This window comes from Solanum lycopersicum, chromosome 5, assembly GCF_036512215.1.
Source record: "Solanum lycopersicum chromosome 5, SLM_r2.1".
Classification (NCBI taxonomy): Eukaryota; Viridiplantae; Streptophyta; class Magnoliopsida; order Solanales; family Solanaceae; genus Solanum; species Solanum lycopersicum.
The window spans coordinates 1,854,202-1,878,019 of record NC_090804.1 but is presented as its reverse complement, the minus strand read 5'-3'; the positions used below and the strand labels follow the sequence as shown (position 1 = coordinate 1,878,019).

The window sequence follows — 23,818 nt, the reverse complement described above, 5'->3', positions numbered from 1 at the left end:
ACTATTTGATATTTAAAAAATTCACGAGACTGATCGATCTAAATTGTGTCACGTAGAATGTATTTAAAAAAGCATTTCTAAAATTATTGAACTAAATCAAGTCAATCTACATATATAATATAACACTCATTCCCATAAATAGTTAATTTGGAACACAAAAAGTTAAACCATAAATTATCTTAAAGTTATTGAATTAAATCGAATCGATTCGTTCTCACTCCCATATATAGTATAATAATTTAGAAGGTGAAATGTTAAATCAGCAAACTTGTACAATAAATTCTCTTTGTTTCATCCAAAATCAAACAGCTAGGTATTGTACTATCTAAGAATACCTAATGAAATTGGCATTTAATTACTTAAATTAGAGGGAATTTTTTTTTATCAAATTAAGCTATTATATAAAATAATTTATCAAAATAATATAATTTTTTAAAATTTTATAAAACTAGTAAACGTATTTCACAGTAACATTTTAGGGTATATTTCACTTTTTAAAAATTAACAGTGTTAGGTTACGTTACTGTGAGTAACGTTTTACTCCTAAAACGTTACTCACAATAACGTTTTAGGAGTAAAACATTACTATGAGTATCAATCTAACGCTGTCAGCTTTTTAAAAAATAAAATATACCATAAAATGTTACTGTGAAATATATTTATATTAGTTTTGTAAGATTTAAAAAAAAAACATATTATTTTAACGAATTACTTAATATAATGACTTAGTTTGGTCAATACTTCTAATTAAGGCAAATAACTAAGAGTATGGTAACTTATAAGTACTATATTAAAACATTATAACAATTACTCATTATAATGATTTTTTTAAAAATTAATTTTTATGTTATATTTTCTTTCAGTATAATACTATAACTGTATCATTCTATTCATAATAATAGTAATAATGCAAGTTGAAAAAATATGTTAATATTGAATTGTTGAGCAAAAGATTTGTTCTTAGAAGAACAATATTTTTAGAGGATTACGTAACTTTGTTATCAAAACCACAATATTTACATTATTCATAAATGTCATAATCACTCCATTTAAGGATATATTAAAAAAAAAAAAAGGATTTATGTTTTTTTCTTTAAATAAATAACACTTTATAATAGTAATAATTGTTGGTGGAAGTCAAAATGATCATAGACCAATTACATTAACTTTCTCTCTGGCTCTCCTTATACTTATTTAGCATTAATTGATTAACCACCCAATCTTTATGCATGCATTTCCCCTACCCCCACCCCCACCCCCTCAACCTATATGTTTTTTTCTCATAATTCGCTATCCTATATTTATATTAAAGTTCGATTAAATTCACATTCATGCTGGAAAATTTCACTTCCTAATAAAGGCGACTTCATAACCAAGAGGCTTGAACTTGAGACCTCTAAATTAAGGATGAAAAAAGTACTTATCAATCCATCACAATTCTTATCGGTTTCCTTACATATTCTCACCTCCCATCGTCTATCTGAATTGACTTATTTTAAGTGTTTTTTAAAGTATTTTTCAAGTGTTTGAGAAAATTAAAAAAAAATATTTATATTATACAATTTTAACCTAAAAATGATTTTTTTTTTAAAAATAACTCGAAGTCAATAACTTTAAAATTTCTATAAAAGAAAAAAAAATAAATGAAAAATCAATCCAAACAGACTCAGCCTTTCGCTTTTTTTACACAATTATAATATAATTTAAACTTTTAAATTTCACACTAATTAAATCTATTCCTTCCCTTTAAGAACCTATCAACCTATTCTTTTGTATTACTTGTATCAACTTCCCAATTTATTTATTTTCAAGAAAACACATAAATTTGAACTTCAAGCACTCTTCCTCTTGTTATTATTATTATTATTATTATTATTATGGCATTCAATATTATATCTTTTTCTTTCATTTTTGCTCTTTTCCTTCTACTCCCTTTTTCATGTAATTCATCACACAAACATCACAAAAACTACCACCGACAACATAATTCATCATCATTTGATCAAAAAAACTCAGATCACACAAATGGTAAATGGATTCTTCTTCATAAATCCATTGGTATCTCAGCCATGCACATGCAACTTCTCCATAATAATAAAGTCGTCATCTTCGATCGCACTGATTTCGGTTCTTCTAACCTCTCCCTCCCTCACGACAAATGCAGGTACGTCTGAACTGTCTGATCATCTCATCTCAACAACTCAACATGACTTTTTGCACATACAAAAATCATTTGTAATTAAATATAATTATTTATTTACTTAATTATATTTTCAAACAGGTATAACGACGAAGCAATCAAGGTAGATTGCACAGCTCACTCTATCCTTTACAATGTAGCCACCAACACGTACCGTCCGCTCACCGTTCAAACGGACGTTTGGTGTTCCTCGGGTGCCGTTAACCCTAACGGCACCCTTATACAAACGGGCGGATACCACGCCGGTGAACGTAAAATACGGTTATTTTCACCGTGTTTTGATGAAGAAACTTGTGATTGGACGGAACTTCAACAGAATCTCACCGTTAAACGGTGGTATTCAACTGATCATATACTTCCCGACGGACGTATTATGATCATTGGCGGAAGAAACGCTTATAGTTACGAGTTTTTTCCACAGAGTTCTGAAACCGACGTCGTTTTTCACCTTCCGTTTCTGAAGGAAACGACTGATCCTAAAGAAGAAAACAACTTATATCCGTTTTTATATCTTTTACCCGATGGAAATGTGTATATTTTCGCGAATCAACGATCGATTTCGTTAGATTACGCGAAAAATAAAGTCGTTAGGGAGTTTCCGGTGATTCCCGGTGAAAAAAGGAGTTATCCGGCGACTGGATCATCGGTAATGTTACCGATGAAATTAGTCGCCGGAGATTTTTCACCGGCGGTGGAGGTGATGGTTTGTGGTGGTGCTAATGGTGGCGCGTTTCTACACGCGGCGGTGGGTGGGTTTATGCCCGCTTCGAGGACATGTGGGCGGATTAAAATTACCGATCCGGATCCTAAATGGGTCATGGAGGATATGCCTTCTGGTCGGGTTATGCTGGATATGTTATTATTGCCTACGGGCGATGTGATTTTATTGAACGGAGCATCAAAAGGGACGGCCGGGTGGGAAAGCGCAATTGACCCGGTATTGAACCCGTTTTTATACGAACCGGGTCAACCCGACCCGAATGAAAGATTTAGTGTACTCGACCCCACTAGTATACCAAGAATGTACCACTCATCAGCGACGTTGATGCCAGATGGCAGGATATTAGTGGGTGGGAGTAATCCACATATAAGGTACAACTTCACAGGCGTAAAGTACCCCACAGAGTTAAGCTTAGAAGCATTTTTGCCACCTTACTTAAGCCCACACCACTCTAATCTCCGTCCATCAAACACGACCGTTGAAGGACCCGTATCGTACGGTCAGGAATTCTCCATCACATTCACACTCGGGGTTTCTCAGGATACAAACGAGGTCATGGTAACAATGGTTGCACCTTCATTTACCACGCACTCGTTCGCGATGAACCAACGACTGTTGATTTTGGACATCGTGAAAATTCAACAAGTATCGTCGTTTGATCAAAAGATCACGGTGTACGCCCCTCCATCGCGTAACATTGCACCACCTGGTTATTATATGGTGTTTGTGGTTCACCAGGGCGTTCCTGGACACTCAATTTGGGTAAAAATGGAGTAATTTTTTTTTAGTACATTTTTTCTTTTTTTTTTGGTGTTGGAATTGGTAGTTTAGAATTTAATATGTGCATTATTATTTCACTATTGGTAGTTGGAATAGAAATTGAAGTATCATTTGATTAAAGGTCACCATTTTTCTCCCAAAGAAGAAAAACAAAAGATTGGTGTATTTTATTTTATTTTATTGTGTTTTTTTTGTTGGTATAGTAGCCTAGCTTTCACTATAAAGGCCTAGGTGAGTGATTGTTTTAAGAATACAAATTAAGAATAAGTTAGGGCATGTAGATGACCTAAATACCCAACAATGAAAAGGAAAAATTCCTTCTTTCTAGCAATTATTACTATATGTTTTGTCAAGATGTAAAGTTGTTAATATATGATTATTGGTTTGATTAGTTATGTGCATGAATTTTGATATATTTACTTGTGATAAAGATAGTCCATGCAATCATTCAATAAACGGAAATTTGCATAAATCCCTCTAGTTTAAAAGTTAATTACTTAGGTACACTCTAGTTTTATAATATTATGTATCTTACCAGATTTTGGCGTGTCCAGTTACATATATCTCAGGATAAATAAGGTTAATCTAGGGGTTATTTGTTATAGATACATTGTACCTAAGTAGATTCACATGTGTCTAGGATACATAACAAATTTTGTTCGTCTTCCTCATTTCTGTTTCATATCGCTCACCACTCTCCTAATGTATCTGGTACTAGATACATGCGAATCACACCAACTACATACACATACATGTATCTAGTGTGATTCACATGTATCTGAGATACATAATAAATCTCACTCGCATTCCTTCCATTTCGCTCTCCCCCTCCCTATTTTAGTCTGTGGTAGAAAATACATTATCTAAGTGTATCTTCCTTAATATATAGTATAAAACTCTTAGTTAATAGTAAGATACATAATATTTTGAAAGTATCAGTAATAACAATATATTAGATAGTACAGTCTGTCTCAATTATAGCTTCTCTATATATATATATATCAAATATTTTTTTTATCGAGGAGATTCGAGTGAACCCCTCGCCGCCCTTGATAACCCTTCATCATTTGACAAGTCATTGTTCAATGCTATATGCATGTTTTTTTGATTTGGTAATGAAACTTTAACAGACTGGTGAAATTAATACGGAAGTTGTAAAGCAGGTGGAGATGGGACCCTAAGATTAAAACACAAAGGGGAGCCCCCTAATTTTTGTTTGTATTGGATAGTACAATTGTCAGAGGGCAAGTGTCTCTATTGGACCATTAAATAGTCGAAAAAGTACTAAATGATCAGAAAATTTAGAAAGAAATTTAAAATCGTAAACTTTTTTATTTTAAATCAAATTGATCTTTTTTTTCATAATAACAAAAATGACTTTTAGCGGCATTAAATATTAACACTAATAAAAAATGCTAAAGTATTTATCGGCATTAGTTAAATATCATTAGAATCAATTTTGTTAAAGGCTTTAGGGACATATACAAAGAGTGACAATTGTCGCTAAAAATATATATATATTTAACGGCAATTAAGGATTAAATATCGTAAATGGTCATTTTTATTGTAATTTTTTCATTTTTAGTTAAAAGATATTAAGTTTAGAAAGGTAAAAATATTTTTAACAGTAAAATAACAAAGATGAATATTATTTCGTTCAAATACTAACTAAATTTTCCGGCCAAAATGATTTTCTATAAGTAAACCTTTGTGATATTGTTGTGGGTACAAGTGATGAACTTAAGAAAGAAAAAAGTCTACACTCATTACTCATCACCCCACAAGTAGTAAAAGAATAAATCAACAAAATTACCCCCCTCCCTTTTGATTTAGGTGGATGATTGATCATTATTTGATTGGACATACAAAAAAAAAATTATAATGTGGAGTAAGGTTTATAGGAGAATTTATCTAGATTAAAAGAAATAAACTAAATTCGATTAGGTTTGTTTTTATTTTGACTAAGACGTCAAAGATCACGATTTAATAAAAAAAATATTTTATAGAGTAAGAAGTAAATATTGGGAAAAGTTTTTAAGGCCTCTATAAGAAAAACTTCTTTAGATTTTTCTCTCATGTCTTTTATTCTTCACGAAATTTTCTTTTATAGACATAAAAATTAAATTATCGTCACAATATGATATAATCATATACCCATAACCACCTAAGAAAATATTTTTACTAAATTTTAATGCTTCGCTTTGAAATTATTGGAGCAAGTGGACTTAGTCGAGCTCTAAGTAAATCTAGATTAGTCGAGCTCCAAACAAAATACGGACAACCAACGACAAATAAAAAGGAGCAAGCGGACTTAGTCGAGCTCCAACCAAATCTAAATTAGTCGAGCTCCAAACAAATACGGACAACCAATGGCAAAATAAAAAGAGTGGAGATGCGGGGTATCGATCCCCGTACCTCTCGCATGCTAAGCGAGCGCTCTACCATCTGAGCTACATCCCCTATATGTCCTAAATAGTCTGCATAATTTATATGTTACGAAATATTTATCAAAAGAAAATTCGAAAAAAGGTCTATAAACTATCTTGAATTAATAAATGTCTCTCGCGAATCAAACCGTATCAAGAAATTGAGTATAAGGCTATAGTTAGAAAAACACATTTATTTTGTCTTGAGTCTTTAAAGTGATACTGTCCCACTGTTCCTATTTATATGTCGTCATTCAGATTTTACGTCGCTTAAGAAAATACGTAAGTTTACCATTGTACCCTTATTTAATATTCTCTTTGAAGTCAAGTTTTCATAAACGAACATACATTAATCATTTAGTTTTCTTATACCGGTCAAATTCATATTTTCAATACTAATAACTCTCGAAGATAAAATAGGAAGAATAACGTTATTTATGTGTTGGTTTTGTAAAATGAGAAGTATTACATATGTTTAACTAATTATTGAAAAACATTGATTGATTGCCTATATTCTAGGAAAAATCACATGTTTTTAATAATTTTAATAGCACATTACTGAGTTTGTAGAAAAAAATCATCAGTTTGATGAATGCATTAGAGTAAATAGGTCCAAAAAATGAACCCATAAACTTTTCATTCTCTTCCAAGTTCAGTCATATCGGTAATCTATGTTGCTCAGACTCTTCAAAAATGTCAATCACGAGTGTAGAATCCTCCACAAGTAGTGACGATCAACATTTTTGAAGAGTCAGAACAACTTAGTCCGTAATTACAATACTTGTGATTACAAATCATCAAACAAAGAAGAGCATTTTAATAGCTTTAAGATATTAAAATCAATTGATCAACAACTAGTTCTGTTTTGACCTCTTTGCTGGTCTCAATCCAGCAATTCATCAGACACATTGTACATTGAAGTCTAGAGAAGAAACCATATATTAAAACTACGAAAGTTTTATCTACGCGTCTCAACGCCTAGATGTGACTGATGTATACTTGTATTTTGTAGCCCAGAATAAGTAGTGCATAAAGTTTAATGCACTGAGTATGCACATTAGCCAGTAGAACCTGTCCAAATGGTAGTGATTCAAGTTTCTACCCGCGAGCCATGGCTTGTTCGTTGAAATGCCTGTTACATGGTTGACAATAGACACAATCACCGAGCTGAGGTAGTATCCGATAGCTAAAGAAGCCCACGAGAGAGATGTTGCCAATGATCTCATACTCACTGGTGCTTCTGAGAAACAGAATTCTAGTAGTCCTGCTAGAACGAAAAGATCAGCTGACCCGAGAAATAAGTACTGAAACGCGATCCAAAAGAATGTTATAGGCAATGGTTGAGCAGAGTCGATGAGTCCTGAGTCAGTAGCTACTCTCTTACGTTTGATTTCAACTAGGGCTGCGATTGCCATTGCCACGATGGATAGGAACAACCCGATACCAATACGTTGGAGGTGTGAGATTCCCATTTCTGTTTTGGTTACTCTACGAGCAAATGGGATGATGAAGTGATCGTAAACTGGAGCTAAGATCATGATGAATACTACGGGGAAAACAGGGAGGGAAGCCGGTGGGACTTTTAAAGAACCGACCTGTGTGTTCATCGAGGCTGCTTGATGGACTGAGAATGTATTTAGTTGAGCTAGACAACAGTTGAGCATAATGGTGCAGGCGAAAATCGGGAACAGTTTCATCACAATCTTAACTTCTTCCACTTGTTGCACTGTGCATTTCAACGCGCCACATGCTGGTGTGTCTGAAACAGCCCGATTAAGGAAGCTAAGGCTTCTCGATGGAGCTGTCTCAATTGATTTGCTAGTTGGAACCGGAGGAGGAGGACTTGAAGTCATACTTGCAATGACTGTGCTTGAGTTTTTCGATGAATTTGAACTAGAATTTAATACAGCTGCAATTATAACCTACACATTATAACATGAGGTTAAGTTGTTGAGTTTTATAAACCTCAACGCGTGCTTGATATAGAAATTTATTTGAAAATTATATACCTTACTGATCGTTGTAAGAGGGCTACCACGAGGTATCTTGTTCCGATAGAATGATGAACCAGAAAGGAATATCGGGATTGAGAGAAATATAGCTGAAGTTGAGATTCCGAATCCCCATTGCCAACCCTTATTGTCTTCCATCCAAACAACGAATGTGACTGCAATCAGAGCTCCAAAGGAGAGACAGAACACAAAGTAATTGAAGAAAGTTGATCTATGCTTTCTTTCACGAGGGGTTGATTCATCGAACTGTTCAGCACCGTGGGGTGCTAGTGATCCCTTTATACCTCCAACGCCTAACGCCACTAGGTAGAGTCCTATGAACAACATTGCAGCTTGTGCACCATGAACTTGTTCACAAGGCTTGTTTAGATCACATTTTGGTGGCTTCAATGAACTCGAACGAGCTTGTATGGTGAGTATTACAAGTCCCTGTAATCACTCAAAGTTTCAGAATCAACTACTTTGTAGTATATGAATTCATCATAAATATTCAACCAAAGTTAAAGGGCATGTTATATAGAACAAATAATGTTATAAGAAGCAAATGTTGTGTCTCTAAAGTCCAATATATCCGCGATGTAGACATACATCATTCGATAAGATAAAAAAAATTATCACATTCATAATAAAATAAGGTGAGTTCAATCACTTGAGATGGTTTGATCATATCATTTATCGACTTTTAGATGCACAGATATACATGTGTGAAATCATGATAATCGAGGTAAAATGGGATAAAAAGTTGTCCAGAAATACCTAATTTGTTAAATTATAAACTTTTGACGATTTAACAAACTATGAGATCTGATAGGGGACCTGTAAAGCTGCCACCATTGTCACGACTACAGTGGTCGGTGCGCGACAATAGAGGAACAGAGCCCTCAACCAATGGTGTTCCATGTGGATCAATCAAACACTAAAGCACGTGGAGGAAAAGGATCTACGTAATTAGATTTAGTTCAAGTCATTCCAGTCCAATGTATCCACGATGAAGACATACATTATTCGACTAAGATAAAAATTGATCACATTCATTCAGAGCGAGGATAAAATAAGGTGAGATTGAATATCACTTGAGATGGTTTGATCATATTATTTATCGACTTCTAGATGCACAGATATACATGTGTGAAATCATGATAATCGGAGGTAAAATGGGACGAGAAACAGCTTAAAAATCACGTGGTAGGAAGTTGTGCAGAAAGACCTATAATCTCTTGGAATTTGTTAAATTATGAACTTTTGACGATTTAACAAACTATGAGATCTGATAGAGGACCTGTAAAGCTGCCATAACTGTCACGACTACAGTGGTCAGTGCGCGACAATAGAGGAACAGAGCCCTCAGCCAATGGCATTCTTCCACGTGGATCAATCAAACACTAAAGCACATGGAGGAAAAGGATCTACGTGATTAGATTTAGTTCGAGTTATTCCAGTCCACTATTTAACTATCAAAAAAACTAAAAATATTACATAAATTGGAACAGATATAGTATTATGTTGTATCAAATTTTAATAAAAATTGAAGCCACATATTTTTACATGACATGCAACAAAGACAAAACTAGGATTTGAAAAAGAAAAAATCCAAGATAGGGAATAAGTGGCCATATATAGTGGACATTATTCATGGCACTTCCAACATGTAAGCTTGTGATATATACAAACAAATATAAACTATTTTAGTGCACATTTTCTACTTTTGATATGTGTATAATAATATATTGTGCTTAATTCTATGTTAGTGACATGTGCCCTTTTTTTAAAAATACAAATACAAAAATGGAATGTTTTGTGTATACATTCCTTCTTAATGGAAAGTATGTGGCTATTTAAAGAAATCCATAGATCTAACACCACATACTCAACTCCACACACCTGTGTCATGGTCCTGATAAAATATTTTATTATATAGTTTTTAATCACTATTCTTGGTTAATATTCCCTTGGGGTTACACATAAAAAGTAGAAACAGTGACACCTTTTAGCTCTTTGGTACAACATATTGTTCCATCGTTCTATTTTATGTGATATTCTTTAACTTGATATGATATTAAAAAAAAAAAGATTTTTGGATATTTTATATGATTGAGATTCATTTCATTAAGGGTAAAAGAAAATTTTAAAGTTAAATTATTTCTAATTAAAGTAAAGTGACAATCTTTTTGAGATAAATTAAAAAATGTGTCACGTAAAATAATATAAAGGGAATACTATTTTATGTAAATTTAGTATTATTTTAAGATCTCAAAAAATGATCCATTGGAATGATTTGCTAGGTCAAAGATTTGACATCCTAAATCTTGATATCCACTTATATATACACCCACAAAAAAAAAAAATTTGAACTTAGCTATGAATTTAGTCGTTAATTTACTTATAACTAATATGACTTTATGCTAATCCACTACTAAATAGAATTTGCAAAAAAAATTAAATTGTTGTTTAATCATAGAATTTGTTCATCGTTAACAAAATTAGATGCTGGGTGCGGACCATCAAAGAATATGGTGTAGTGGATAAGACTATTCATTTCTTAAAATATAATAGAAAAATTCCTTATAGAGAACGTATTTCCCCACGATATAAAGTCGAAATAACGGTATTTCAGTAAAGATATCAAACATAAAAAAGTCGAATAAAAATAGACCATGAAATGTGTGCATGACGTAAGAAGATAAAATGAAGTAGTTGAAATTTGAGTCAAACTTCTTGTTAATTACCTCCTCATCTTGATTAAGATTGATTTCCTAGTCTTAGCTCATACATTTGAATTCATTGAATCTAACATACTTGATTAAGATTGAACCTAAATCTGAAGTTCGAGTTGCTCGAATATGTAAAATTTATCTAAAGTGACACTGAGTATATAAGAAAGCAAGTCTTAGATTCTATCGACACGTTGTAAAATCGTGTGAATCTATATTCGAAACCGACAATATCACTATCAGACTAATTAAGCTCATATATCACAATAATGTTACAAACTTCCACGAGCGTAATCAATCCCTCGTGGGGGTGGGGGTGATGTAACACCCCAGGTGAATCCCACGTTGATAAAACACGGAGAGCTAAGTACATAAGAAGCCCTAGGCTCAAGTGATACGTTTTAAAGGTATGCAAAACCTAGACCAAAACAGACTATATTACTAATGGATTAGTCTGTTGTTGATCCAAAACAAACATCAATCTACTGAATTATATTATATTTTTACTAAAAACTTCTTTTACTATTTAATCTCCGTGTTATAATTTCTACGAAATATTTAAAGACCAAAATACCCCTAACTAGTTAGGTGCACCAATAATGTGGTTGAGGTTTGATTGGTGTGAACCTTCCACTAAAAATGTGTCTAAAATCTGATCCTAACTTACATAATTGGCCACCTATTTATAACCATTGCTTTTTTCATCCTACAAAAATGTTTTCCACGATGCCAACTTTTTTTTTTTTTTCACCAAATCGAATCATATCAAATTTTATTTAGTGGGTTCAAAAATCATTGGACACGAAACAAAGTTCACAAAAAACAAGTGGTCTCTTTTTTCACATTTTACGACTTTCTTCCATTCACGTTTTTATTGACGGAGCTAGTACCTTACATGTGTTTGTCGGTTGAATTATAGTAAATTTTTGTTCAAACAGTATATTTGTGGTAATAGTTTTATTTATAACCTATTATGATCGTTTAAAGTAGTCTATGTGAAAGATTCAGAACTGATAAAATTAAAATCCTGACTTCGTCTATAAGAAATCGAAATTGAGATTTACCAGAAATTCAAAGAGTGCACTGATGAGATAAATGTAATAAGTTGTGAAGAAGGCATCAGATAAGAATCCACCAAGAAGTGCCAATAAAAATGCTGTGCCCATAAAATTAGTCACAGAATTTGCTGATTTTGTTGGTGAAAAATGCATGTACTCAGACATATACAACACCAAATTACTTGCATTTGCCAAAAATGCCAAATTCTCCAACACCTCAACACCTAATCATAAAATTTAAAAAAAAATCATCAATAAAATAAATTACTCAAAAATTTGGAAAAAATTATTCTTTGACAAAGATACGATCAATCTAGTGCACTAAGCTCCTATTATGTCAGACCACAAGAATCTATCGTACAACACATTTCTGCGAGAGGTTGTTTATGCAACTCGAAATTCGTGACCTTGTGCCTAATGCACTAAGCTCCTGTTATGTAGAATCTATTGTACAACAGTCTTTTCTTATATTTCTACGAGAAACTGTTTGCACATCTCAAAATTCGTGACATTCTGGTCACATGACAATAATTTTATCGATCGATCGTGTTTTTTTGTTTTTTCAAGAATGGTGCTAGTAATTTATTTATGTACCTAACACAAAGGAGGCAGCAAGCAAGCCACCATGACGATTGTTAATGGCTGGTCTATTTTTCCAATCAACATAGCTATCCCAATTGTTTTGATTATCTATTTCCTATAACAAATTTAAAACAAAAAAAAAAATTAGAATTTGTTAATTAAAAAAAAAAAAAAGAGAAGAAAAAATAAAAGAGGAACTCACCATTAGTTAAGTTGAAAGAAAGTGTTGTAGAGATCTAAGATGATGAAATAATAGTGATTTTATAAAGAGTTGAGAGAAAGTGAGAAGAGAGGAAGATATAAATAAGACTTTGAAATTAAAGAAAATAGAGAGAATTTAAATAAAAAAAATTTTCATTTTGTATTTTTTGTAATATAATTATTATGACATAGTTAGGTACTAGAGTCCCCTTTGTAAGGGGGAATGAAAAAGGAGAAAAGATGGATAATGATGTTATCTAGGTTAATTATATTATATTAATTTAATATTTTAAAATAAAATTTCAGATATAAAAATTATATGAAAAGTATCATAATAATTTTTATGTTAATGTACTTAAAAGATTTCATCTAAAAATATTAGTCAAAATTTATTAGAATTTGGTTGATTTTAAATAGTTTTATTTCTATAAAAGGAGGAAGATAAAAGAGCATATAAATAAAATAATATAATTCTAAAAGAGGAAAAATAATAATAAATAATATAAGTAAATGAAGGGAGAAATAAAATAGAAAAGCAAAAAATGTTTTAAATGTTCTATCATTTATAATGTAAAAAATATTTATAATAAATGAAAACTTACGTTTAGGTGAAATTACATGATTTTAATTTTTGTGCGTTTGTTAGACCAAATAAGCATCTTGTCAAACATAAAATTTAGTTTAGACTCTTCAACTATTATTTCAAAATTTGATCTAAAAATATTTTCAAATTTCAACTATTAAACTAAACATAATCAATAGGTTTAATTTAATACGTCAATTCTCACTAAAGGTTAATTTTGTTTCCGTTTTTAATAGACTTTCTTTCTACAATTTTGACTTTTACAAATTAAAAATATTAAAATGAGAATTTTTTTTCTCTAAATCTAGTAGAACTTGACTCTTTTTTCCCCTACAATCTCGATATATTAAAAATGAACAATTGTTTATTATTATTATTATTATTATTATTATTATTATTTCATTTTTTTATGTTGTGAAAGAATTGCACTCCCAATTAACACATTTAATTAACAAGAATAATAGGTTTAGCTTATGGTGCCAACCCTCATTAAAAGTTTAGTTTCCTAGCATGTTTGGTATAATATTTTTCTACAATCATAACTTTTATTAATAGAATAGGAAGATTAGAATAGACCGCGACATAATGAGTTTGAACATTCCTGAAGTAAAAAAACGTATCGATCTTTTTTTAAGTTTAAATTAACCATGTAATGCTATACCTCGATTGTGGCCCATCAAGAAATTACATCAATATTGAGTATTGACATGCATAGTATTTTAAGTGGACCTTTATTTATTGTTTGTTAAGTAAGAAGGATTTTTTTTTAAAAAAATCGACTTATTGATTGATTCGTATAAATTTACATCAGATTATTTATTTTGCTTAATTTTTTTCATTTTTTAAAAGAAAAAAAAAGTGCAATATATTTTGAAAAATTATGACCAAATAAAAAATTATTTAAGAATTTATGATTGAAACACTAAGTTTGGTGAAGTTATTAGATGCAAATCTTGTCAATTTAAAAGTTGCCACTAAAAGATTTGTTTCCCTAGAAGAGAAAAGAAATTGATTTGTTGAAAGAATCATTTGGTTTTTTTAATGAAAAATATAACACAAAAAAAAGAATAATCTCAAATTGGAAAATTTATTTAGTTTGGTTTGCTTACTTTTTTGGGTAAATTTAGTTTTTTTCAACTTAAAGTATTATAGTGATGAGTTTCTAAATCTGGCTATAAGAAGATTGGTCACCTAAATAAAAATAACATCAATAATCACTTTTAAATTAAATATTGGAGTTTTAATATGAAATTTAATAACAATTGCTCTATTATTTTTAATTACACAGCTAAAATGAATAACTATTTATGATTTTCTTTTATTGATTTTTAATTCTATTATGAAATTAGTCTATACCTACCAACTTAGTTAGTGGAAATGAAAGCCCTTCTCCACCCTTCAAATATTACTAATATTTACCTAAACACATAATTTAAAGTACATTCCTTTAATCTTCAATATTTACTTAGGAAAAGAAAAGAGAATATCTATCTTGTTGTATCTTTCGTATCAAATATTCTAAATTTGATTATAATTCTAGAACTCCGTAGACAATGTTATTTTTCTAGAAGAATATAATAAATATATTATTTGAGTTGATTTTTCAGATAGTTACTCGATTAATTATTATTATCTGAAAACAACACTCCCCATAGGTTCCAGAACGATAATATATATTGAGTAATTCATCTGAAAAATATAACTTCAATTTTATTTGATTCGAACAGAAAATAGGCAATATATATGTATATGAAACTTATCATTAAAAATTACTAAACTCCCCTCTCAGATACATCTTTATCCCCTCTTGAATACATGCTTCCCATTAAGTAATGTATAATTCGCAATTAGTGTGCTATGTATCCGTAGGTTTTCCTGATGTATCCGAGATCTTATAAATTTAAGAGATTTTTTTTAATTTGAAAAAAATATAGGGATATGATATAATTAATTGTTAACACTATATGAGATTATATGATTTTTCATTATCAAACGTATGCAAAACTAAATATACAATCTTAATAACGAAATTTAGTATCAAATCACCCTTCGTTTAAGATGGCTACGCCCATGATATACATATAGTATACATCATACCTTGTCTAGGTGAGGCTAACCTTAAGAATTTTTTGGTATGTAGAATATTGGTGGCCAAAAATATGGCTATTGTTTGATATCGTTGCCAAATTATGTGGAGAAGAATAATATATATTTTGATACACATAATAAGATTCTCAAAGTAGTAATTCTCAAGCAAGTTTAAATTCCAATATCTTAATGTACATATATACAAACATTGAACATAATTTTTCTCACAAAACAAAAGTCTCGAATCAAATCATGTCTTTTTTTAAAAAAATATTTCTTCTTTCAAAAGTCAAAATAATAATAAAAAAAATGTGTCTATAATAATTTTAAAAAATGTGTCTTCATGGGACAAATAGATATATTCTTCCAAGGATGAGGCTTTGAAGTCATGTACGTTTTACAAAGAGGAAACATACATTTTATTTTTGGATACACACACGCACACAAAAAAAATAAATCAATTGATACTACTAAAACGTTCGGCGGCTATTTCAGTAGATATTTTTATTTAATCAATGGAAAAAAAAAATGCTATTTCTGTGAGAATATGTTTTTCATCATGCATTTTTTTTCACAGTAAGCTAGTTTGATAAAAAAGAATAAGTAGAAAATTTGTTTTGTATAACAATAAATTATCAGCGATTCGCCGGTGAAAACCTAATATTTTTAGTAGTGAGAATACATGTAGAATATGAATGTTGAGATTTAAAAAAGGTGATGATGCACAATATTTTTGAAAGATAGAATTAATAGAATTATTCTTCCATTTTGTGGCTGAAAATTAAGAAAAGAAAAAAAAAATATTGTCTAAACTTAGAGCAAGTACCAAGTGGAAAGTAAAAAAGAGAAAGGATTTAGCAAAAGTAACACCAAAAAGATTATTCAAAAATAATTATAAAAATTCTTTTTCCACCATACGTAGAATTAAAAAAAAATGATTAATTTTATCTACATTAAAAGATTATTCGTTTGGGCAATGTTGGAATAATGTTGGAATATGTAAGGGCAGCCCTTTTTATTCTCTTATACTTAAACCCTTCAAAATTTTCACTATCAAACATATCATCAGAAAATTATACCGTATAAATAGTAAAACAAAATTTGTTAAATATTATATATTGTTCAACATTCTTTACATATAAGTGTACCGACAAAGGATGGCTCGATAAAATTGCTTAACATCGTTTGATCACTCATTGGTATGACATTCTTGTATTTTTTTTCGAATTCCCTTGTTGAAATCCCTTGCTTCGAGTCACACAAGAGGGGGTCCGATAAGTCGCGGGCCGTCCCTCTATGCATATATTTCGTCTGTTTTAACATTCCAAAATTTCTTCAGCACAACTCTGTTCACATGTGTTACTTGCTAGATTTGAGTGATGTATACTTGTATTTTGTAGCCCAGAATAAGTAGTGCATAAAGTTTAATGCACTGAGTATGCACATTAGCCAGTAGAACCTGTCCAAATGATAGTGATTCAAGCTGCTACCCGCGAGCCATGGCTTGTTCGTTGAAATGCCTGTTACACGGTTGACAATAGACACAATCGCCGAGCTGAGGTAGTATCCGATGGCTAAAGAAGCCCACGAGAGAGATGTTGCCAATGATCTCATACTCACTGGTGCTTCTGAGAAACAGAATTCTAGTAGTCCTGCTAGAACGAAAAGATCAGCTGACCCGAGAAATAAGTACTGAAACGCGATCCAAAAGAATGTTATAGGCAATGGTTGAGCAGAGTCGATGAGTCCTGAATCAGTAGCTACTCTCTTACGTTTGATTTCAACTAGGGCTGCGATTGCCATTGCCACGATGGATAGGAACAGCCCGATACCAATACGTTGGAGGTGTGAGATTCCCATTTCTGTTTTGGTTACTCTACGAGCAAATGGGATGATGAAGTGATCGTAAACTGGAGCTAAGATCATGATGAATACTACGGGGAAAACAGGGAGGGAAGCCGGAGGGACTTTTAAAGAACCGACCTTTGTGTTCATCGAGGCTGCTTGTTGGACTGAGAATGTTGAGAGTTGAGCTAGACAACAGTTGAGCATGATGGTGCAAGCGAAAATCGGGAGGATTTTCATCACAATCTTAACTTCTTCCACTTGTTGCACTGTGCATTCAAATGCACTACTACTACAAGCTGGTGTATCTGAAACAGCTCGATTAAGAAAGCTAAGACTTGTCGATGGAGTGTGCATTGATCCAACGTCTTTTCTATTTGAATCTTCGCCATTTTCCTTGCCCGTTGGAATTGGAGGAGAAGGGCTTGAAGTCATACTTACTATAGCACTAGTTGAGTTTCTTGATGCACCCGAATTCACCAAGGCAGCAATAAGAACCTACGAAAAAAAAATTCATTATATTACTCGTTTAGAAAAGTACAGTTTAAAGCTAGGTTGCTTGGACTCTGCAGTAATGTTGTTTGGAGAATCCGACACACTAGGAGTAAGTTTAAAGAGTTCGAGCAACATGTTTCAAAGTGCGTATGATATGAAACTCTATCTATACCTTGCTGATTGTTGTGAGAGGGCTTCCACTAGGTATCTTGTTCCTATAGAACGACGAACCAGCAAGGAAGATTGGGATCGATAAGAATATAGCTAACGTTGATATTCCGAATCCCCATTGCCAACCCTTATTGTCTTCCACCCAAACGACGAATGTGACAGCAATGAGAGCTCCAAAGGAGAGACAGAACACAAAGTAATTGAAGAAACTTGATCTTTGTTTTCTTCCTTGTGGTGTTGATTCATCAAACTGTTCAGCACCGTGGGGTGGCAGCGATCCCTTTATACCTCCAACGCCTAACGCCACTAGGTAGAGTCCTATGAACAACATTGCAGCTTGTGCACCATGAACTTGTTCACAAGGCACGTTCGGAGTTGCTTGAAGGTCGCACGTTGGTGGCTTCAACGACCCCGAACGAGCCTGTATGGTGAGCACCACTAGCCCCTGCAAAATGCAGCCTGAGTTATGCATATATTTTGTTTTAGGAAAAACTCGGATTAGACAAGAATCTCATTTTTAGGTAGTACGAAGGTGGAATTAGAGATCAAGACGTTGTCGGGACTCAAGTCATGTCCCTAAATAATCGGCTATTACACGGCTCACTGACTCTGCCTCGGGTATAGGTACCTTTTATTTGTTAGGTTGAACATTATGAGGAAGGATATGTATTTCAAATGTTATTAATGCTAAGACCTAAGTAGAATCAATCAGAGGCAGAGCTAGCACTTCGGTTACGAGTTCACCGAACTCATAAACCCTATATGTACAAATTATTGATTTCGAACCTAATAATTTTAGTTCCGAACCTATAAGCTTTAAATCCTACCTCCGCGTATAAGAGTAATTTAGATTACAATTCACACATAAAAAAAAGTCATGGAGAACTTTCTCTAGCTGTCACAGGAATAAAGAGACACTCTGCTCCTTTTAACTCCACTTATTGACATTCCAAATTCAGATATATATAAAAAGTTACAAAATGAAAATTAAAATATAAGACAAAAATATGTTCACATGATATACGATATTCATTCTTAATCATAATTCTCGAACTTAAAACCTATTGGACACAAAGTAATCTTTGTTAGAAATCGCATTCACCCCCTTATATTAGATTTCTTTGTGCGAATCGAATTTTAATCAAAATTCAATATAATATCAGACGTAAAACCCCACCCACCCCTAAAAAAATATAAGGTTTGGTGGCCCCTTATAATTTGGGCCATTAAAAAACAAAATCTAAACTATTCTATGCACTTTTTTTTTTACTTGTAACAGGTGTATAATCAAGCATTAATAAGTTTAGTTTAATAGTTTCTTTTGCACTTTTACCAAATGAATATAAAATTGACATTACTAAAAACCACACACCTGTTACATAGGCCTCCTAAAAGTTAATTTATTTTTTATCACCACTTATGGTTAATATTCCATAGTGTTAGCCATTAAAAAAAAAAAGAAGCAAACCCTATTGTCATTTGTTACTTTAAATACCATTTATGAAAATTTTCTAATTTAAAATTTGCAAAAGGATATGTTTGTGAGTTGTAAACTTGTAAGTAATATAAAGACATGACCTACATAAAACAAAGTTATATATCTAAGTGTTTATTTTTTATACTTCGATTATTGTACCTTCTTTAATTTGCTTTTCTCCTTCTTTATTTTTTATGAGCTCAGGTTCTATCGGAGAAACAACTCTTTGAAGGTAAAGTCTGCTTATAGTTTACTATTTATAAATGCTATTTATAGAATTTTGTCTTTTTACCGAATAAAAATAAATGATTTTATCTAAAAATCATGGAAAACTAAACTAGGTTTTTTTTTAAAAAAAAGACATGTATGATATTGTAGTACTAGTCAAAAAATTAAAATTAAAATTGTAGTACTAGTTGAATATTTGTTGTACTTTGCAATCCATGTCATAGAGATAGAGTTAACAAAATGGGGCATTGACACCAAAAAAGGAAAGAGTCGATCCAAAACTTCCATTGGCCCTACCACTATATAATATATTTACAATCAAAGGTGATGCAATATCAAACCAAACCAAAATAACATATATCATGAAATATGTATGATGTATCCCTAGAAGAACGAAAAAAATAACAGGTATCAGATGAAATAATGAAAATATGTACGTATAAGATAATTATTACTACGTACCATAAAAAATGTAATTGCGGAGGTAGGAATTGAATCATGCATTCAAGAAATTCATAAAGATGTTCTTTTGTGTTTAGTGGATACGATAATTTGTATACATACACATGAAATAAGTTCACTTAAATATAATTTTCTGACAAACGAGATTCAGTTAAACCGTTTGATTGATTTTTTTTGCCATTTATTGATAAAATGAATAAAAAAAAAGGATATATGTATATAGTCATATATAGGGTAATATGTGAGATGTCAAGTTGTATTTGCCTTTAATATGAAATAACAACTTGAATGCAACAAACAATGTTGTTACATTTCTTTTCCAACATTTTTTTTTATATATAGTTATTTGTATTTATAGTTTTTCCTTTTTGTCTTTTTGCTAAATACCCCTAATTTAATTCAAAATTTTCCTACTATACATAAATTCTCCATAAAAATTTACTTATTTTCTTTCCGTCCTAAAATAAGTGTTTACTCTATAAAAATAAATTGCTCCAAAATTAAGCACCGCTTTAAAGATTCAATACAAAAAAAAATTAATTATTTTTAACTATACCCTTATATTAAAAACCACTTCTAATTTTAACGACGTTGAATCCTCAAATACTATCTAATATCTTTTTCTAGTCTATAATTTCATAATTGAGAAAATTCTCAAAAGCCAGTTCATGTGGTTCAAAACTCGATGAATATAAGTCTTTTCGTCACATCTCGATTTAAATATCAGACTATTATATAATCAAATTCAAACGCATGACATACACATCAGACATCGCCTTTTTTTCCCAATAGGCCAATTTAAAAACCTAGGGGCAAAGCAATACATTTCTTAGTCTAATGTCACCATATATTACATAGTGACAAACGTAAAGTGCTACAAAAAGTAGTTTAAATAAAAAAAAAAAGTTATATATGTAATGGGACCCTAGAAAATGCAAACTCAAAACTAGGTACGTTGCATGAATAATATATGTGGGGAAGGTTAGATTCTTAATATGATCTTCCACTAGAAAAAAATAAAAAATAAAATTGTAATATCTAAAAATCGATTCTAATTCGACAAAGATCTTTTTTCATCCTATAAACTTTAGTTTTTCCACGATGCCAAAAAATTAAACTTTATTTTTAAAAAAAAATAAAAATAAATAGAAAAACAAATCGAATCATATCAAAAGTGGTCTCTTTTCAAAGTCATGGTTCATGGGATTTCTTTTAGAATTTTAAAGAATAAAAATGACCAAGAAAAAAGGTCCATTATGGGGTTAATATTAATTCCCCATATTTTCTTCGTTAACAAGTTTGATTGATGGGACTATGTGGGGGTGGGTGGGTGGGTGAGGGAGAGGGGATTATCAGCGATAAGAAACCTGAAATCTCGTTAAGGGTGTTCAAGATCTAATATATATGTACGAAGATAATTTTTTGATTCATATACTACATACAAAATTTTATATATATAATATATTTTTTTACGAAAAATGTTCGACTGACCATACTGAACTATACGTGGCTACGCCACTTAGAGGTGGAGGAGAAAAGAAGCAGACAAGAGAAGATAGAAAAGAAGAAAAGCAACCAATTCCCAAGTATCTTTTGTCATACTAATTGTCAACTTGCATCACTTTGCAAGCAAGTTGCATGACCAATTGTTGCAATTTTAACACTAATTTTATCATTACTATCTCTCCATAAAAATAAATAAAACTAAAGTATATAATGAATGATGACTAGGACATAATTATTTTGTTTCCAAACAATGTTTAATGTCCCGATTAATCTGAATTCACAATCATAAAGCTCAATAGAAAGCAAAGCACATGACTCGTTAAGATATTTCTTATTTTCAAAATCTAAACTCAAGACTTCTCATTCATCTAGTTTCAGGTAACCCTTAGTGATCGTTGTACACGCATCATACTGCATATGTTATTACTATTTTCGTATATTAAATATATTTAATTTTTAATTAATTGAAAACTATCTCCCTTCATATTTTCTACGAATTAAATAATGTGATTATAGAGTATAGTTGAAAGAACAAAAATAAAATAGTAAACATACATAATATATTTGACTTTTATTTTCTCCCTTTTTGTTTGTCAAAGTACTACGCTATCATTTATATTTTGAATACTCCATAGAAAAAAACAATAAACTTATAAATTTAATAAAAGAAAGGTAAAGATTCTAAAATTATTTTATTTCTAAAAATTAAAAATGATAGCATAAATAATGTGGCAACGTTATTGCCTTTATTTGATCACATTTCCCAAGTTTGTTTCATTCAATATTGGCTACATTTGCCTTAATTTCTGCTCATTTTGTGTCTCACCCAATTAAAATCCACGTGCCTGCTCTTCAGTCAGTTATAAATTAATACATTAAAAAAAAATATTTACAAATTATCTCAAATATAAAATAATTAATAATTTCAAAAATCAAATTATATTTAATCATAAAACTATAACATTCTCGGTAGAAGTACCATTTTACATGTTCTGAATTAATTATCATGATCATAACATTATTAAAAGTAAAAAAAATTCCAATACCTAGTGGTAGGACACAGAATTAATCAGGATCGTGACAGAGTAATAAATATTTTTTATTAAGCTCTAAATATCAACGATTAATGTTATTATAGCGAATTTTAACCTTCTAACGTGAGGAGTAAGTAATTCAATATTGATATAACCTTCTAACTTGAGGTGTAAGTGATTCAATACTGATATCAAACTTTGAACGAGGAATAAAAAACATACCAGAAATTCAATGAGTGCACTGATGAGATAGATGTAATAAGTAGTGACAAAGGCATCAGATAAGAATCCACCAAGAAGTGCCAATAAAAATGCTGTGCCCATAAAATTAGTCACAGAATTTGCTGATTTTGATGGTGAAAAATGCATGTACTCAGACATATACAACACCAAATTACTTGCATTAGCCAAATATGCCAAATTTTCCAACACCTCCACAACTATAAAAAAAAAAAACAAAAAATACAATTACAGTTCGATACATTAAGCTTCTGCTATATGCAGTGTCTAAGAAAAAGTCAGACAACAAAAATCTATTTGTATTTTTTCTATTTTGATCAGATAGCAATAACTTTATCAGTTATATCGAAAAAAATCGAAGATTATAAGAATTTTTTTACCTAAGACAAAGGAGGCAGGAATTAAGCCACCATGTTTATTAGTAAGTGCAGGCTTATTTTTCCAATCAACATAACCAGGCCAAGTGCTTAATTGGCTTTGGTTCTCTGTGTCCTGTAATACAAAACAGAGTTTAATTATGAAAATATGAAAGAAAATTAAAAATTAAAGAGGAGAAAAATAGAAACATACCATTTTTTAAAAAATTTATTTTTGTGTGAATTTTAATCTCAATTTAATTTTTGTAGAGGTTTAAATTGAGAGGGTTAAGATTGTAGAGGAATTTAAGAAGAATGATATAGAAATGAGAGTTATCAAAGTTAGGGGTATTTAAAGAGTTAGAAGAGAATAGTGTGGACCCTTTTTGGAAAAATGCAATGCTTATTTATTTAAGCGGAGTCAAAAATTTTAATTTATGTAATTTTAAATTTAATTTAATTTTTGAGTTGAAATTATTGAATACTTAATGGTAAAGACTGACTTCACTCTTAATTAAAGATTTTAAAATTGTGTATCTACATTTGATAATGTGAAATAATTAAAAAAATTAAATAAACATTTATAATATTTTTTATGTTAAAATAAATTGATTTTTTTTTCTTATTATATTAAAATTAAAA

The 23,818-nt window shown here is 31.0% G+C and overlaps 3 protein-coding genes and 1 non-coding gene across 4 annotated transcripts; 1 reads left to right on the top strand and 3 right to left on the bottom strand.

The window, feature by feature from the left end:
- Positions 1-1,748: 1,748 nt before the first annotated feature.
- LOC101257077 (aldehyde oxidase GLOX-like) lies at positions 1,749-4,096 on the top strand. Its single transcript, XM_004239329.5, has 2 exons — positions 1,749-2,164; positions 2,282-4,096. The coding sequence occupies exons 1-2, from the start codon at positions 1,878-1,880 to the stop codon at positions 3,696-3,698; spliced, it is 1,704 nt and encodes a 567-aa protein (XP_004239377.1). The 5' UTR covers positions 1,749-1,877; the 3' UTR covers positions 3,699-4,096.
- Positions 4,097-6,088: 1,992 nt separating this feature from the next.
- Positions 6,089-6,161, bottom strand: TRNAA-AGC (transfer RNA alanine (anticodon AGC)). Its single transcript has one exon. It is a non-coding gene; the product is annotated as a tRNA-Ala (tRNA).
- Positions 6,162-6,908: 747 nt separating this feature from the next.
- LOC101256483 (protein NRT1/ PTR FAMILY 4.6-like) lies at positions 6,909-12,818 on the bottom strand. The gene is made up of 5 exons (XM_004238718.5): positions 12,693-12,818; positions 12,503-12,605; positions 11,915-12,132; positions 8,137-8,568; positions 6,909-8,049 (listed from the first exon to the last, which is right to left on the bottom strand). The coding sequence occupies exons 1-5, from the start codon at positions 12,693-12,695 to the stop codon at positions 7,099-7,101; spliced, it is 1,707 nt and encodes a 568-aa protein (XP_004238766.1). The 5' UTR covers positions 12,696-12,818; the 3' UTR covers positions 6,909-7,098.
- Positions 12,819-16,449: 3,631 nt separating this feature from the next.
- LOC101256179 (protein NRT1/ PTR FAMILY 4.6-like) lies at positions 16,450-23,553 on the bottom strand. Its single transcript, XM_004238717.5, has 5 exons — positions 23,391-23,553; positions 23,201-23,312; positions 22,803-23,020; positions 17,875-18,318; positions 16,450-17,705 (listed from the first exon to the last, which is right to left on the bottom strand). Exons 1-5 carry the CDS (start codon positions 23,391-23,393, stop codon positions 16,722-16,724), a joined length of 1,761 nt encoding a protein of 586 aa, XP_004238765.1. The 5' UTR covers positions 23,394-23,553; the 3' UTR covers positions 16,450-16,721.
- Positions 23,554-23,818: the final 265 nt, after the last annotated feature.